This window comes from Equus asinus, chromosome 1 (genome assembly GCF_041296235.1).
Source record: "Equus asinus isolate D_3611 breed Donkey chromosome 1, EquAss-T2T_v2, whole genome shotgun sequence".
Lineage (NCBI taxonomy): Eukaryota > Metazoa > Chordata > Mammalia > Perissodactyla > Equidae > Equus > Equus asinus.
In genome coordinates, this window is record NC_091790.1 from 182,577,501 (window position 1) to 182,596,143 (window position 18,643).

At 42.7% G+C, this 18,643-nt stretch overlaps 1 protein-coding gene across 2 annotated transcripts in view; it reads left to right on the forward strand.

Moving 5' to 3' along the window:
* The window catches only part of SND1 (staphylococcal nuclease and tudor domain containing 1), a 407,603-nt gene that overhangs the window by 51,259 nt on the left and 337,701 nt on the right, over positions 1-18,643 (forward strand). For both annotated transcript variants that reach the window (XM_070512822.1, XM_044754776.2), the window contains exon 10: positions 7,484-7,597. In XM_070512822.1, the coding sequence (XP_070368923.1) occupies positions 7,484-7,597 (114 nt within the window). The remainder of the gene's footprint in view (positions 1-7,483; positions 7,598-18,643) is intronic.

Here is an 18,643-nt window from a genome sequence, read left to right on the forward strand (position 1 = left end):
TCTTTTAGCCCTTCTATTGAGTATTTCATTTATGATACTATATTTTAATTTCTAACCTTTTTTTGTTCTCTGAATGTTTCTTATTACTATTAGAAATTAACATCTAGGGGCCAGCCTGGTGGTGTAGTGGTTGAGTTTGAGTGCTCCCCTTCGGTGGCCTGGGGTTCGTGGGTTCAGATCCTGGGTGTGGACCTGCTCACTCCTTGTCAAGCTGTGCTGTAGCGTCATGCCACATACAAAAAATAGAGAAAGATTGGCACACATGTTAGCTCAGGGACAATCTTCCTCACCAAAACAAATAAATAACATCTAATACTTATTTCAAAGATGAATGTCATTTATTAGTGCTCTGAGGAATTATAATTTTTTGAAAATTTTCTTCTGCCTGCATAGTCTGTATTCTCCAAGTTATTTTTAATTCTCTTTGTTTATTTTGGTCCCTTATTTTTCTTATTAGAGGCTTTTCTCAGATATCCGGTGATCCTTGATTCTGTTATTTAAGAATGGAGTGTTGAACGCTGAGTGAGAAGCAATGAACTTATTTATGGGATTTTCGGTCTACATCTTGAAATCCAGGTGCTTCTTACATAGGTTTTAAAGCAGTCCTAGTTTTTGGCCTCGTTTTCATCCCCACTTGAGACTCCTGACTTGACAGTTTTTAGTCTTGGTAGGTGGGGGAAGTCTGCAGTGTGAGTCAGGTTGGTTACTGGGTTTTCTCACCACTAGCTCAGCATTTAGCTTTTGTGAGTCTGTGCAATCAGTTACCGCTCATCCTTCTGCTTTCCAGTTTCCAAAGGTTTGTTGCTATATTCTTCTGTTCTGTTATCTTCGTCATTTTGGGCTTATGTCAAAAAAAAGATTCCTTTATTTTTGTTTAGAGGTATTTAGAGAGAGAACCAAAGTAAATTTTTGTTCATAATGTTCCATTGTAAGGCTGCACCATAATTTATTTAACCAGTCCCTAATAGGTCGATATTCATGTAGTTTATAATTTTTCCATTATTTAGAAAATGGATTGAATTTCTATGTATATGGTAGTTATTTCCTTGGGAATATTTTGGAGCATATTTACCAAGTAGCTGTCCAGAAATGTTAACCAGTATATATCCCTATGTGTGTTCGTTGTCTAACATGTTATGGACCAGAGGTTGACCAACTTTTTCTTAGAGTAAATAGTTTAGGCTTTAGGGGCTGTATCATCTCTGTTAGAACTACTCAACCTGCTACCTTAGCAAGAAAACAGCTATAGTTAATATGTAAATGAATGGGCATGGCTGTATTCTAGTAAAACTTTATTTACAACAGTAGGTAGTGGGCTGAATGGCCCTTAAGCCGTGGTTTGCCAACCCCTGTTCTAGAACACGGGATATCAGTGTTAAATGTAAAAGGAAAAAATGATCTGTCCTTTTCTTTCATAACCTGGAACCCAACTCCAGTTTTATAGTCGTTTTACCTGATTTAAAATGTCTATTAATGCCAAACTACTTTTTCAAGGAAACCTAAAAAGGTCCTAAGGTGCCCTGGGCCTTCGTGAACATAATCTGACAATCCTACAAGTTTTCGCTGAAGGATTCTGCTCTGAGGCTCATGTGACTGTCAGGCCTGAGCAAATAGTGGTTCTCTCTTCAGCAGTCACCCTGTCTCCTAGGAATTAATTGTACAGGGAACAGTTAAACAGCCTGAAAAGCCTGTGAAAGGTGACCTATGAACTCTTTAACTGGGTGCCTCTGGGGCCCTCTGGGTGATTTCTGGAACTGATGTAACGCTGTAGATCAGAGTATTGGCCAAGAATCTCACTTCTGAGAAATATGCAACTCAACAATGTATTCTCTTGATACATGTGGCCTATTGAGAGGCTGGTTTTCATCCTCTGCTTAAGCAGTTTCACTTCTTAAGGAAGGAAATGCAAGGGAGGTTCTCCTTGTCTCTCCAGGTTAGCAGAGAAGCATGTTCACTTCACAGCGATTAGCTGAGCCTGCTTGAGACTTTTGTGCCTGTCGTGGCTTGCCAGTTTCCTGCCTGCCTTCCCTGTGGCGTTTTAGCTGATCTGTGCTGTTTGTAGCCATATGGTCCCCTGAGCACGTGGCTTGGCTTCCCTGTCCCTGCTGCTGGATGCTTGGGCCTTGCAGATTTCACAGACCTGGATAGCTCTCTGGGGCGGGGGTGGGGGAGTGGCTGCATGTCCTCGGGAGGTGGAGTCTTCTCCCTGTCCTGCCTGGTGCAAGGCCTCTAGCTTGGTTCTCTGTACCAACAGAGCCCTGAATTGGGTGCTTTGAGAAGATGCAGAAGAATGAGAAGTGGTTTCTGCTTTTAAGGAGCTTACCCTCTAGGGCTCTGTCTGGGAGATTGCCATAAGAAGTTACTGTCTGGTGTTGGTGGCCATGTCCAATTAAGCTCTCCATGGAGACAGTGGGTTCTAGTATGTATTTGGTTTGGTCCTGATGATTTTTTGCTATGCTTCCAGTCGTGGCTTTGAATGGAGTTCATTATCATGTCTCTCTCAGATGGTTTTTAAGCAAGGATCCTTTGTAATACTTTTGGCATTATCTAGACTTTTCCATTATATTCTCATTTGGTAATGGGGAGAGAAGAAAATTTTGTCATAGGGCTTTCTGGTGAAATGGAAGTTCTGGGGATGGTCTGTCTAGGAAGGTGGCGTAGGCAGTACCAGAAAGAGGTCAAGACTTGGTTTATAGCTTAAGTTAGCAGAGGGATTTGCTGCTAAGAAAATAAAATGATTGAATTAGGAAACATGTAAAAAGTATTTATGTGGCTTTTTAAATTGAGACTATACTTTTTAGAAAGCTTTAGATTTACAGTAAAATTGAGCAGATAGTACTGAGTTCCCACATTACCCTCTCCCCCCTCTCAGTTTGCCCTATTATCATCTTACGTGAGTATGGTACATTTAGTATCATTAGTGTACAAATATTGATGTGTTATTATCAAAGTCCATATGCTAGTTAGATTTCCTTAGTTTTTCTCTAATGCCCATTTTCTGTTCCAGAATCTCATTTACAATAGCATGTTAAATTTAGTTGTCGTGTCTTGTTAGGCTCCACTTAGATATGACAGCTTCTTAGACTTTCTTTCTTTTTTTTTTGAGGAAGGTTAGCCCTGAGCTAACTGCTACCAATCCTCCTCTTTTTGCTGAGGAAGACTGGCCCTGAGCTAACATCCATGCCCATCTTCCTCTACTTTATATGTAGGATGCCTACCACATCATGGCTTCTGCCAAGTGGTGCCATGTCTGCACCTGGGATCCGAACCGGTGAACCCCAGGCCCCTGAAGCGGAATGTGCGCACCTAACCGCTTTGTGCCACCGGGCTGGCCCCTCAGACTTTCTTTCTTTTGATGACCTTGACAGTTTTGAGGAGTCCTGGTTGGTAATTTGGGAACTTTAGAGTTTCTCTATATTGGGATTTGTCTGATGCCTAGTTTCCTTTTAAGTATCTGTTACAGTGTCTAGTCTGTTTGACCATGCTTAGGTGCCCAGAAGAATTTGCACCAGGAAATTGTTGTGCTTAGTGTTTTGTCAAGGACACAGGGTGGCAGCTGTACTTTTCGGGACGGGGAGGGGAGGCATCTGTGTAGTGACTCCAGGCCGTTGCTGTAATAGTTGTGGGGTTGTACTCCTCATTTTACCCACTTTGGGTGTTGCTTCAATTGCCTTTCCAGGATTAGCTTTGGGGAGAAAAGGCATAGCATACAGCCTTAGGGAGCAGGAGAAGCAGCTGATGTCGTGATTTCAGAGAGTAGAAAGGGTTCTTGGTGTCCCATTCCCTGTGGCTCCATCAAGAGTACTCCTTGGTGGCACCCGTAGAAGACCTGTTGGGCTGACGTCGTTTTTTCCCTCTCTGATACTGTATTGATAATTTAGGCAGGTTGGGGAGTGTTGGTAGTTCTGCCTGGGGAGCTGTTCTGAGGATCTCTAGCTCAGGAGGCTGTTGGAGGCTTTTTTTGTTCGTTTTATCCGTGCTCCAGGGTTTTAAGAAGCTGAACAGCAGCAGCCCTTCACCACCCAGTGAGCCCTGTGGACGGCTCTCCAGATGGGGAGTGTGGCAGGAGGCCAGAGACAGGGATGGATGTCCCTTGCCCCTGTCAGCACTCAGCAGTTCTCTTGACTTGTGGTAGCCCTTAGCCTATACTCGTCATCGTTAAACCACTCATTTTTCCTTTTACAATTGGGCTTTAAGAAATGGGGAGGGAATTGGGTTTAGGGCATGTATCTCAAGTCCAGCTAGTGACTTCTTCTGTGTAGATTTCTGCTCCTGTACCTGAGGTTAGCTGCTGAAGTGCATGGTTTGGTAGTTGGGGAGGGTTGGGAGGGGTGGGGTGAAGTGATTAGGGAGGGATCTGTAGCTTGTGGAGAAAGTGAGCAATGTGGGCATACTTTGAATTATCCTGATGAGAAGCACCATAAGAAATATCCCGTCAAAAATGTGGTCTGTCACTGTGCTGATGAGCAGGCTTTGGCTAGTAATCCACTCTGCATTTTACTCATTGCAAAGTACATGACTATAACCACTATTTTATTACTTCTTTCATGACTCTGCCCAGGAGCTGCTTGTTCTCTAGACACTAATAACACAATTTACAGAAGAATAAAAAGTCATAAACCCCACTTACATACACACACAGACACACACGCACTCACCATATATCCCTTCACCAGAAAGCCAGACCTCGCTTAGCTGGCAGCGTCAGAGTGCGCAGTTTCTGAGGAGGAGGTTTCTAATCAGGGAGATGCCGAGCAGAGAGTCTGCTGCTGAGGCCTGAAATTTACAGCTCCAAGAATCCATCCACTGCTGCTGCTGTTAATGCATTATAAGGGGTGACGAATACCAGTCACTTGTCACAGGGGTATGCTTAGATCTTCACATTCTGTAATCAGGAGGTGAAGATGTGAGCACGATGATACTTTCCCTGGTTTTAGTCTTCTCTGAGCATGAGTAGGGAGTGGAGAATGTCTAGATATTTCTCATGTCTTGATGATAGGAATTCCCTATGTTTTTGGTAATTGACAGTTTAATAGGAGTTAGTTTTGGTTGAGAGGAATGTGTAGATCCTTCCGTCATTGAGATTTAGGAAATACCGTAATGTGTGTGCATTTCAGATGCCTGACGATTACCCTGTTAGCCTTTGGGCAGTGGTCCTGTACTTTTGGGGGAGGAACAGTGTTGATTTGCTGTACTTGGTATTTTGCTTGGTATGGCTTTGAGGATTTTTCCTTCTCTTTGGTCTGAGAGTGGGATAGCAGAATAGCATGTATCATGGATAGCTTGCCAGCCATTGTTCTATCATCCATTGTACAGTACTTTCTCCCAGACATGAGGTTTTGACAGGGAAATCAACAGCTGGGGTCTTTGTCTTTTGGACAGTTGTCCAAGCCACTACTGGTGTGTTTAGGGAGTAGGAGAGAGATTCCATTGTGCTGGGCATTTTTATTTCATGTTAATGTGTCTGGATGGTAAGGGGAGTAAGATCTCCTCTTTTTCATTCAGTTACTGAATCTGTATTTTTGGTGACAGCTCTTGCCTGTTTTTAAGTCCTGCACTCATGGACATGTTTTTGTGATTGGCCTGGCATAAGGGGCTCTTTGATTTGGAGGGTTCTATATACTTCAGTACCACCAATACTTGGGTAACCAGCCCTGACCTTGATTTGGTCCTGGTGTGACCACAGATGGTACTTTTGATTACCCTTAGACCTCACCAAGTTTTTCTGGCCAGGTGACTTTTGGGTTCTGGCTGTCTGGATTTTGGTGTTTAGCCTTTGTGATTCTCACATCTGTTGAAAAGGTTATAGCAGAATGGCTGTAGTTATTTGAGACTGGCTTTTTGCTGCTTGTGGAGTTGCAGGTTCATCTCATGTATAGTGGAAAATTGAAAATAATTTTACCCCTCTACTAATCTGGTCAGTTGTTTCTCAGACCTTTCATTACTTTTCTGGTCACTGGCCTGTTTTTCTCTGCACTGCTTCCATTACTTATGGTGGTAAAACCCAGGGATATCTCCTATTCATGAGCCACAGTCAGCCTTCCATGGTCTTACAGCTTGATTCCAGCTGTCATCTTTTCACTCTGTTTGATGGCCCCACTCTCCTGCTATTTCCTGTCATGTATAATTTCTCACTTGTTTTTGCTTTTTGCTGTTTCTTCAGATTGTCCCTTAAATCACTCTTTTTGGAACCAACCTGTTGGCTGGTTCTTTGGAGAAGGCAGAGAATAGCCATTTTTGTAGCAGTCTGCAAGTAAATGGGTATATTTGTTCTAAAAGTTCTGAAGCTTCCTAGGGAGTAGTTAGGGAGGGCTCTTTTAGGATACTTATCAGTGTAGTCCCACCATAGCAGAGGAGAGTCTAGCTCTTTTTGTTTCATGCATAGAAGAGGAGGGAAATTTTGTGAGTGTACCCTCAATGTGGCAGCTGACCTGTAGTTTGTTTGGCTGCTTGATGGTTTCTCATGGGGCCTGATTGAAGCCTAGAAGAGTTGGTTTTGGTTTTGTGGATGAAGTGGATGGTGACAGTGTTTTGTAGTCAGTAACTACCTTGTAGCAAAGTGTTGCTTGCAAAACAACCAAACAGCCTTGTAACAACAGGCTCTGCATATAATTGAGTGACTTGTAGACTACTGGCTGAATTATGGGTTCGAGTTATAACCTTGATGTAGTCCTAGGCTGGTTTCAGTGGAATTTTATTCTGTACACATTGGTGGAGTGTTCTAATAACCTCCACAGAGGATATTTGTGCTTTTGCCCTTTGAATAGGTATCCTTGGAAGTTACCTCCGACTGGAAGTTAATCTTTTTCAGCTGAGAGTGGGGTCCACTGTTACTGGTTCTGGCTTCCAAAACAAAGATGCCCATAGTAGTGCTCTGAAAAGGTGGCTTTCAGAGTAGCTGAAGTAATATTTTAGTAATCTAATGTTTCTGCATGTGAGATTAACAGCTGAGCATCTTCTCACACTGAGATGATAATTCTTTCTGCCCTTCACTTGCCTTTGATTTTTCTGCTCTCTACTGGGGCTTTCTAGTTTGGTTCTTTCACATCTAGTGCTGGTACCTTCTTCTAATCCAGCCCTTATCGCTTTTCCTAGATTCACATTGAGATAGGGATTTTGATTTTAGTTTAGAACCTGTTGCAAGGAAAATCTTCAATAACATGTACAGACTGGATTTCCAGTTCACAAGCTTTGTACTTAACCACATGTCTTGGTCAGGGCAGAGATAAAAAAGATTGACCATCTTTATGAATGATATAGATTCTGCCTCGTTGAGAAATCATAAGGTCTTTGGTGGTTGCTAATTATAGCATAGTTTTCTCCAACTTTGTTGCACCATGAAGGATGGTATTGAATTTACCCCAAATGGCTATTAATCTCACTTTTCTCCCTGTAATTGTGGTGGGTCTTGCTTCTTACCATGTGTGCTATGAGATCTGAGACATTGAAACAGATTTGAGCATTTCTGCCTTCTCTCCCACAGGTGATGCAGGTGTTGAATGCTGATGCCATCGTCGTGAAGCTGAACTCGGGTGACTACAAAACCATCCACCTGTCCAGCATCCGACCACCAAGGCTGGAGGGGGAGAACACACAGGTGAGAACAGGGTAGCAAGGGAAGGAGCTGGAGAATTAGTTAAATGTGGTACATATATGTGAGGATGCTAAAGGACAAGTATTTCAAATCTCCAAAGTATTATTTCCTAATATTTGCAGCCTAGCTACCACTGGGCAGGCCTCAATTTCTCCAGAACCACACTCACTGATCTACCTCATTTTGCCTGGGCACTGCTGACATTCCTCCCTAGGGGGCTTGAGAGGCGTAAGGGTTGGGATATTTGGGATGGTGCATGAGTTTTACTTATTAACAAGATCTTATTTCTCTGAGAATAAGAAGAAGAGAAGGTCGGTATCTCACATGCATGGCAGTGAGGCCTGTTTCTACTGGTCATTTTGATTTGATAGTTCCCTATGTTTTTGCTCTAGGAAGAAATGAATTTGGGTATATATATTCTCTGGGGTCACCTACTCATCTTTTGCAAGTAGTAGCTATGATTATTAGTTACACTGATTTGTGCTATTTGTTGGCTCTTTTGGCAGCATAGGTGCTTGCCTAACCAACATGTCTGATTTGGGTATATCCATTTTGAGAAATTATGCTTAGGATGAAACCTATAAGTGTTGGTAGTCTGCAGGCAGTTTTGTTTTAAATTTTGTGATCATTTTCTTTCCATCATCATGAGTTATGAGAGGTTGGGAATAGGGATTGGGGTTGAACTTCTTTTTTGTTTGGTTATGTATTGTTTTTACAGACATCTTTCCAACTCCTATTTTTGCCTTCTGATGTCTAAAGTGTGTGACTGTTGACTGGTCTTAGAACTGGGTCCTCAGTGAGAGCCAGTGCCACAGGCGAGTGTTGGGGTAGTTTCCAGAAATTAAACAGCATGGTTGAAGTTAGTGCTGTGTGCTATCTACTTTTTAAATTTATCCCTTTTATAAGGATAAATTTATGATAATTCATGTCTAAAGACATGAGATTTGATTTTCTGATGTTTTGCACATACGCATGTCTTGGTGCATTCACAAGTCGAAATTCATGTCCTGTTTTCATTTATGTGCGAGTTTACAGACAGCCCGTAAGAGTAAAATAAAAATATCATGATTGTCTTTTAAATCAGATCATGCGTAAGAAACATATATAGAATGGGTTCTTTGAATGTCTGGCCAATCAGTTCATTCTTTCCCTTTTATTCCCCATAGAGAAGGCAATTTAATGCGGCAAACGGTATTGTGGTAAGGTTGAGAATTTAAATGCGTGAAAGCCTAGAAATGCCAAAATAAAGTTCTCTCAGTAACTGTAGCTCTGCCTCACTGCACAGAGAAAATATACATCTCCAATTTTATCAGTTTTGGGACTAGTTCACAATTCTGCATCTGTGCCATGCAGTTGGAGTTAAGGTTCCCACAGCAACCACAACTTTGAAATTCTTGAACGTTAATTCTTGTGCCTGCATCATCAGCCAAAGAATTATGTTAATGTAGACTGTGTAGCTGAATTTTAAGTAGTTTTTAGGAGGGGGTGGGGGTGTTATAGCTTAGGTACAATGATAGGTTTTCTGGAGTAAGAGTTAAACTACTACTGAGAATTTTTAGATTTTCAGGATTCTTTGCAATCCCTCAAGGGGTGATGGATGGATTTCTCTTGACCTTGTGGACCATGGGAAGTTGTGGGAATATATTTCCTAGTTGAGGTAGGATCCTGTTTATAGGTTCCCTTGTTCTTTATCAAGGTGGGTTATCTCTTAATTTTTTTTAACTTCTATTCATTCTGAGATCTTACTCCATTTTAAGAAAGTTCTAAGTAAGGCTTAGCTCTAAGAGTCTATAACATGGATTTTGAATGAAATGAAGAATGATTTCCCTATTTGTTCATTAAATTCCTTTGGAAGATTTTAATGAAGGGTCACTTAAGAGATAAGTTAGTGTAATACACCTCGAGTACTGTGGTGAAGGCCTCTGAGAAGAACCCAGTTGTGGTAGGTGTTAGGCAAGTCTTCCCAGGAGCAACGAGTGTACATCTTGAGTGTTCATGGATGAGGAGAAGTTAGCAAATAGGAGAAAGGGCACTCTAGACCAATGCTGTCTAATAGTAATGCAAGCCACAAAGCCAAGCTATATTTGTTATTTTAAATTGTCTAGTAGCTATATTTTAAAAATTAATTGTAATGCATTTTATTTGACCTAATATATCCCAAACAGTATCATTTCAACATTTAATGAATATAAAAAATTAATCAGATGTTTTACTTAAAAATTTTATTTTTACTAAGTCTTTGAAATCTAGTGTATATTTTACACTTGGAACACATCTCAATTTGTTCTAGCATATTTCTAGGGCTCAATAGCTACATGTGGGTTGTGGCTACTGTAATGGACAGTGCAAGTTTAGAATTCAAGTGAATGGAGTCATCATCATCATTGATGAATATTTATTGGGTGCCCACTCTATACCAGATACTGTGCCTGGGGATGCAGCAGGAAACAAACCAAACTCTCCTGGCACCACCCTCATGGAAGGTGAAAGTCTAGCAGGAGAAATACAGCAGTAATTTCATTTATGCTACGTGCTTTGAAAGAAAAGTTTAGAGTTTATGGGAATGCATGATCTGGGAGAGCTTTGAGGAAGTGACATTTAAAGCCTGAAGGGTGATTAGGAGCTAGCTGGGTAAAAAGTGGGGAGAAGACGATTTCTGACTGAGACAGCAGTAGTGACAAGAATTGGGTGAGTTTGGGAATAGGGAATAGATGGCCACTATGGATGGTGCATGAGTGGTGTGATGCCTGTGTGGTACGAAATATAGGCAGGACCAGATCATGCGTGTCCTATGAACATCTAGATTTTTTCTTGCAGAATTTGAAGCCAGGGAATGGCATGTTAGGATTTGAGTACTCTTCTGTTGGTCGCTTGCTTTTATAAAACATGAAAGCAATTTGCATTTCTAAGAGAAGATCATACTGTACAAAAACTGATCTTGCAGCAAGGATTCTTTGGAGACAAGGAGTGGACCTTGGAGGGCCTTGAATAAAACACTCAGGAGAATGCCTTCTGTCTAATTTTGGGACACTTTATGGGGGTCATTGGCTTTGAAATGGAGAAGGAGATAACCTGACAGCTTATTGTTTTGGAGCTCATTCTAAACAAAAGAATAGAGTGGGAGAAGGTGAAGCCTAAGAACTGGAGGAGTAGGTACAGAGGGAAAGAAAGCCTTGCATGAGCTTCTTCAAGGGCAGGCAGATGGCGTGCAGTGACTCCTGCTGTGGGCTAGGCCTCCCTACAAGCTCCCAGATGCTGACTCAAGGGGGCTTGTCCTTCAAGTAAGGAAGGGGAGATTCTTTTAATGTCTTTCTTCCCCAAGCCCCAAAAACTCTAATAACCTGTCATCAACTAATATAGATCTTCTGAGACATCTGTATATTGTGAGGATAGGAGGACAAATTGGATTTCCCTTTTTTGAACACAGAGACAAGTTCATTTCTCTTAAATTATACATGAAGGCAAGGAGGTTTTGCCCAAGGCTAAATGTATACTTCCACTCCCCTTTTTTGGTTACTTTCTAATTGCAGCCAGAGGAAAGGCTCTGGACAAAACAGCATGATCAAAGAAACTGCTTTCACCCTAGGCAGCTGCCTTCCACTAGTACCCAGGAATCTATAGGGAGCCACTACTCCCAGAGTTTGGTTAGAACTTGAGTCGTTGCTGGAACGTATGACAGGAGAGTTAAAAAGCAAGGGTGTGTAATATTTCCCCCAAAGATTACAATGGGGTGTCTGATGCTGTTTCTGTGGCACTGTGCTTCTGGATGATTCAGGGTGAATCCAGTGTCAGCTCCGGCTGGCTGAGAGCCGCTTTGGATACTGACGTGTGGTATTTCTGTGGACCTGAACACGTTATCAGGGGTTCTCTAAAGGTATAGTTTGTTTTATCCAGTTATTTGCCACAAAGAAGCAAGTGCTTAGTCTTGGAGAAAGGCTATGGGTTTTCTGAGCTACTGCCTTAAAGGAGATAACACATTGTGCAATCTCAGGACTTCCTAGAGAGCATTTGGCTTTGATCTGACACTGGAAAACCTAGTGCTCTGTTGCCCAGGGCTGCTGTAGGCTTTGTGTTACACTTGGAGTGTTAGTGACAAAGGAAACACAGCCCCTGGGCATCCAATGAAGGGGCTGACTTATTCCCCCATGAAGTCTTCTCATGCAGTGCTATTGTAGCGGGGAAAGTTACAGAGCGAAAATTTACCTTGAAAACAGGTACACAATTTACCCAACCCCCAGGTCTTAGTGTGAAAAGTTTCCTTTCAGTTGCAGGGCCTTTTCCCTCAAACTCCTTTTCTTAGCCTTCCTGCTTCCCCACCTTCCCCCGTTTTTCTCTCCCTCTTCTACGCCCCCCCCCCCCCCCCCCGCTCCCCATAAGCTTGGCCCTCTGGGAAGTGTGGAAACCTGAAGGTAGAGCCTTTCCCCTCATCTCCTAGTCCTGCTCTATCACCCTGTACTCTTCTCTTATCAGGTCTTTCAGCCTCCTTCCTGTGAATTTATTTACGACATGATTGTTCTTTCACAGCAGGGCCTCTAAATGTTCAGACCTGGGCACTAAAGGATCCGTTTTGTTAAAACTGCAATCTGCCTAATCTCCCAGTGTCCTCGCTGCCTTTTGAGGGAGGTTTGTTTCTCTGGACCCCACTGGATCTCCGCCGTAGGCAGGTGATGGTTGACAGAGCTGCAGGTAGGCGCATTATTAGTGATGCCCTGGGATTCTTCAGGGCCTTTTCTCAGAGGCAGGGCAGTTTCGGCTGCTAATAACTCCATTTGTTGTGTAGGGCCCCAGGGTGCTTTGCCATTTAGATGCGATTAAAAGTGGTTCTCAACTTATTCCCTCTGGTTTTGATTTCTGAAAGCAAGATGACTGGTCCCTCTGGACCCTAAAGCAGATGATGCTGCCACTGAGATGAGATGCATACCAACAGAAAGCTGTGGGGCTGTAGTCCCTAAGTGAAGCAGGGGCAAACCAACAAACCCACTGACTGTGATCTCATGCTTGTGACTGGAAGCATAAGGCAAATAGCAAATTAGAGAGGGACTCCAGCTTGGCATTAAGGACCTTGGAGAAAAGCAGAAGCTCTTTGAAATGGATATAGCATTTCATCGGTTTCCATTGGGGAGATTTGGGGACTGTAGCAATGTGATCAAAAGACCTAGAAGATGTCAGAGCCCTGGCAGAGGCATTCTGTACCGGTTTCAGATTTGTTTGATCTGGGCATTTTTGAGAACACTTGAAACCTTCTTTGTTAGAGGACTGAAAAAAATTACTAGTAGGAGACTATGGCTGGGTCTTAGCTCATCTATTTAAGATTCCAGGATGTATATATCCTTTCATTTTTTGAAGATTAATACCTGTTCCTCGGCTGGAGAGGTCACTGCGGGCAAGCCTGACTCCTCGTGGTAAGGTCAAGACATATGGGATCTGGGTAGATGTTTCCTAAAATGTACCTTCCACTGATAAGCGAATTATAACCTGGAGAAGACAGCAAGAGCCCATCTTACTTCCCTTTGATTTCCTTTCCTCTCCCTGTTACAAATTATACTTTCTTTCGTGTCCTTTAGTTAGTGTGTCCCCGTTCCCGTGATCTTGCCTATGCCCTTCAGATAATTTTCGTGGGATTTTAACAGTGTTCTAGTGCGTCTTGGTCGTTAATCCTTCCCTGAACCATGTGCGTTTACCTCTTTAAATCCATCTCTTTCTCTCTTTCTTCCCTCTTCATTTAATCATCACTGTTACACAGTTCTATATTTTCAATTTCTCTAAATCTTCCCCGTGCTGGTTTGTTCATATTTCTTGCCTCTTTTCAGTCTGTGAGCTGCAGTAATTCTCTCTTGTTTCCAGAGTTGACGGCACCATCATATTTGCTGTCCCGTGAACGTTTAACATAGCTGCTGTGCTGAGGTAACCCTCTTTCTTGCCCTGGTTCTCGAAAGCCTCTTAAAGCCAGAGATTTCCGTGCACACGGTTTTTCCCTTCACCTGTGCCATCCTGTACTGTTTGTGTCCGGGCCTGCTTTCTCTTGGGAAGCCTCAACTGCGCTGAGGGAAGGAATGGCATGGTTTTCTCAGCTTCAGACCCTCTTTTTCAGAATCTTGCAGAGTGCTATGAATATAGTATGCATTTAATAAATGTTTAAAATATCTGCTGAGGCTTAAGACCTAATCCATACATTGCGTTTGAGTGGCAGCATTTTTACCACCTTCCAATCCATTGCTCATCTCCTTGCCTGCTTCTCATAGCCATTGCAGCTTGAGCCAGTGTACTGGTGTCAAAAGGTCCCAGCAGGGAGTTTTGCATTCTGGTTTTTTCTTCTTCCTAATTGGAGTGCTTGTTTTGCTGGCCAGGTCACACATGGCTTAGTTTTCTGTAGGCACTTCCTCTTCCCCACTCCTAGTTCCAATTTAGTCATTGCCATTGGGTTGACTAGCCCTGCCTCTCTCTGAGCGGTGGCCTTCCTCATAATGGTATTCTATTAGCACAGTGCAGATTGGGTTCAGTCCACCTGAGGGGTTAATTTCAGGATTTTAAATGCACTTGCAGATTGGTCCCCAATTGATTTTCTTTTAACACCGTACTCTTATTCAGGCTTTCCCAAATATCCTTCTTTCATAGCAGTTCAGGTGTCTTGATTCATTGAAATTTTTAGGTGTACTTTTTCCCTAGGGCTATGTATTTTTTTACTGTTGTTGACCTTGTTGGTTGTCAGGTTATTTCTTTGCTTGGAACTAATTTTGAAATCAATTAGAGAGCGTTCCCTTCATCTTTCTCTCTTTATTTATGAGATACTGATTGCAGAGCTACCTACACTGTGTTTAGATAAATTACCTTTTTTTTGCATAATATTTATATTCAAGGCAAGTTGGGTGCAGTCATCCAGCGTCTTGCACTTCTGCAGGCCAGGGCTGTAGGTTTCATTCCTTGGTGGGCTAATTAGCTTTGTACTGCGAAAATTTTGTTCAGTTCAAAAACCAGACATTTAAGTTCCTCATCTTTTATAGGCACTGTGGATCTGGGGAATTATTTTTATTAGTAGGGTGTTTATAATTTTAGAAACTGACTTTCTACTTCTGACCAGTGTGTGTGTGTTGTGGTCACAAGGTGGACTTTTAGGCTGATGATAGATTTTGGATAAAGCAGCTTCAGTTCGTGTCGCTGCTTTGGAAGAGGCTTTTCAGAACTGAGACTAGAAGGGGAAGCTGAAGGACACAGTTGCTTGCTTTTTTTCCCCAGCAAATGACAGCCCTATTGCTTAGGCATATTTTTAGTGTCACTTTTCATTTCAGCCCTCCTTTGAAAATCTACAGCCAGTTTATGGGTTGTTCATATTCTGCAGGCCTTAATCTCACCATCTAGCATGATGTCAGCCTGTTTTTGGCTGCAAATGCCTTTGCCTGGTTCACTGTTGGGTTGGTGGCCACCTTGGCCTATTGCTGTTTCACAGGAGGAGCTCTGTTCAGTTTAGCTGTGGAGACATTCTGGAGACCTTGTGTTCCTTACCTTTTCATTTCTTTGCTAGAAGCCAGTTCACATAATCTCCTTCTCCTTGTTTCTCTATATTGGGCCCTTCATGAGGCAAAGCAGAAATATCCCTTTTATATGGGCATCTGCTGCATCTTTGTGTTCAGACATTGGTCCCCAGAATTTGTTTCCTTCTGCTGTCCTGCTGATTCTGGATAACCCACATAATGGATGCCTGTAGTTTCTAGTTTCTGCTTTAAAAAGCTTTTTCCGTTTTCCTTTTTTTCCTTCCCTACTCAGTTTGATTTTCTGGGTCAAGTAGATTTCTTATTTCTTCAGATCTATTGCTAGCTCACTCCCCAGCACGTAGTTTACACTCAGATGTTTATTGTATGATGTCTCATCTCATTCACAGTGGCTGTCTTTACTCATTGTTCATAGTTTGGGTATAGGGGATGGGCAGAATACACTGACACTTGACTTTCTGAGTCTACTGCTTTACCATTCCTAGGACATTTTCTCGTCATTACTAGGGAGGTTAGTAGGAAGGTTTGACTTTTTTTATGTGCTGTTGTCTTTTGCAAGGTGGTTTGGAATAGGAGAGAGGCACATTTTTATTCATATGGAGCTGCCTTCAGCATCTGCTTATCCAGCTGGAGGGCCTTGTTTTAGAAACACTGCCATGCAGAAGCTGTAGGTGGATCTCTGCAGAGGAGCTGCTGCTGTGCTACATGTCCACGGCTCCCTTTGCAGCCTACCTGTTCCCTCAGGCTCTGGCTGGAGGCTGGTCCCTATGGGTGGGAGTACAGACTGTACTGTCCGCCCTTTTCTTATTGGACCCACTTTCCTCTTTACCTCTTAGCGCAGCTGCTATGAGTGAGTGCACTATGTTCTGCATGGGAGAATTGGCAGATGGCTCCATTTGCTGGTTTTGGCCATTGGGACATCCAGGATTATCAGGCCAGTTTGTATTTTAAGAGGAAGGAGACTTGACATCACTCAAAGCAGCTTATTTTCTTTCTTTCTTTTTTGTTTTTAAATATTTTATTTTTTTCCTTTTTCCCCAAAGCCCCCCAGTACATAGTTGTATGTTCTTCGTTGTGGGTCCTTCTAGTTGTGGCATGTGGGACGCTGCCTCAGTGTGGTTTGATGAGCAGTGCCATGTCAGCACTCAGGATTTGAACCAACGAAACACTGGGCCGCCTGCAGCAGAGTGTGCGAACTTAACCACTCGGCCATGGGGCCAGCCCCTTTTATTTTTCATAAAGGGGAAAGACGTTATCCCAGCCCTTTGCTGTTTCTTTCAGTGAGCATTAAACCAACAGCTCAGCGTTTTCCTCAGGAAAACATCTAGGGTCCCTCCCTGCTCTTTGAGCCAGGCTCTGTCTCGCCTTTGTAGATTGCTCTGTGGTGCCCGCCTCCTTGCTCTTAAGGCTTTTGGGCTTCACTCTTCCTTCCCTCACCCCCTTCCAATCCTCTTCTCTCAGAGGAGTGAATGGTTCTTTCAGTCTAGACACTCTTGTTTGCATACCAAGTTATAGTTATTCTGGAGGTGCTTGGACTCGGTAATACCAGAGTTCAGGAAGATGTAAGCTTCTCAACTGAGAAGCTTCAGTTTGTAACAGCGTTTGGGTCCCTTGCTATGAGATGTCAATAAAATATAGCAGGTTGAGAATAGTCATTGGGCTCTTTTAGAGAGATAAGTCTCCATCCTAAAAGATACGATTAGTCTCAGGGTACCTGAGAGAGTAGATGGAACCTGACACATTGAAAATTCAGTGTAATAAAATCCCACAGCCTTTCATCTCTCACCCTCATCACCCAGCAAGAAATGGGTTCTGAGAGCAGAAGCTGGTAGTGTTTAATATCTTGTCTCTCTGTCTAAGAACATAATCGAATGTACTTAGGTAGGAGCATGCTCTCTTTTTGCTCCTGTGACCGTCTCAGAGCTGGCAGCGTTGGAGACTTGTGGCCTAATTCTCCTTTTCCCCGAGCATGTTATCTTCTCCACCTCAGAGTTCTCAAAAGTCTTAATACAAGCTGTTCCCTGTTCTTTAGTTTGTTTGCTTTTGTGTTTTGACTTGAAAGTATTTCTGAAAGTATCTGAATGGTAGCAGCATAGATTTGTGCTCCTGCTACTTTAGTTTTCCTTTGGATTTCTTTCATTTACCTCCCCATACCCACTGTGGTTCTTCCATTCTCCCCTACCACCCTCCCCCAACACTGTTCCTCCCCCCTGGAGAGCAGAGAGGGAGTTTATAAACTTGGATTTGAACGATGAGGTCACTCCTGGCCCATGCAATTTGGTTGTTCTATTGCTTGTTACTGCAGACCTTGCAAAGGAGCTTGCAAAGGTGGCTATTCCCTGTATTCCCCTCATCTTGAGTGTTGCTCTTAAGTTCTCTGTGCTATGTTTTGGATGCTGCATGAGCCCAGACATGAATGCTTACCATTGTTGAAGTTAGTTTACTGTTGCCCTTCAGCTGCCTTGCTTTGGGTTCAGCCAGGAGTGGCATCTTTAACCTGAATTCACTACTTAAAACACTGACAACATCCAAACTGGATCACTCTAGTTTTCTTGGATAACCACATTTAAGCTGCTTATTAAATGCAATTTTATGTTCTAGAAAACTGCATTTGCACAATGTAAGCCAGGCCAATATCCTTCTACTCCCAGAATTCACCTAAATTGATATCTTAATTGGTCACATCTCTAAATCTATAGCGGATAGATACTGATTTGAAGAAGGCACCTTGCTGATGCGGTAAAGTCTTTGGCTTTTTAAGTGCTTATATTGGGACAGGGTTTTCATCCTTCTGGCTTGTGTTAAAGAAAAAGTTGTTCATGACACTTGTTAAAGTACAGTAAGGTGGACTTGATATAGGACCACTGTGATGGGTCTAGGGACCGCTACAGTGGGGGAGAGCGATTGGATTCAACTCCAAATACAAGGAAAAGTGGGAGTTTAAAATGAAGAACCAGAGTGGGATGGTGGAGGACGAGGAGCCCAATAAGCTTGAAGAGGGGATTCTGGCTAAACTGACTTACTGGCAGGATTCTTGCTAAAACTGGACAATGCAAAGTTGAATATGGTACCCAAAAGTCAAGCCTACTTGAGAAGAGGAGAATTCAGAGGAACCTGGGCAGAGTTTGGTCAAGGAAAGAATCTTTGTCGTTTGTGATGTCAAGTTTCAGTCGTGGTGTTTGTACTTAGTGGTAGAAGGTTTGAAAACTCCAATTCTTCAGAGACTTATATGGTTTGCTTCTGTGGTGCCTATAGGAGAATGCAGGCCGTAGACAGTTACAGCTTTAGGATACTTCTTCCTCTTCTTTCTCGCTCCATCTTTATTGCCCTCTACATACCTTTACCTCCTTCTCCCTGCTCCCTAGTGTGGTCCTTATTATTGCTGTCTTTGGTGGTGGTCAGGATGAATAAGAGGGAGTGAACAACTGGGAAGTTAAATATTTCTCTTTTTTCTCTTTACCTAAAGTTCACATTGACTCTGTGTCTTTTCTGCCTGGTTGTAACCTACTCCCATGGCTAATTCAGGGATGTCCAACACCTCATGGTATAGAGGTGACTGAGC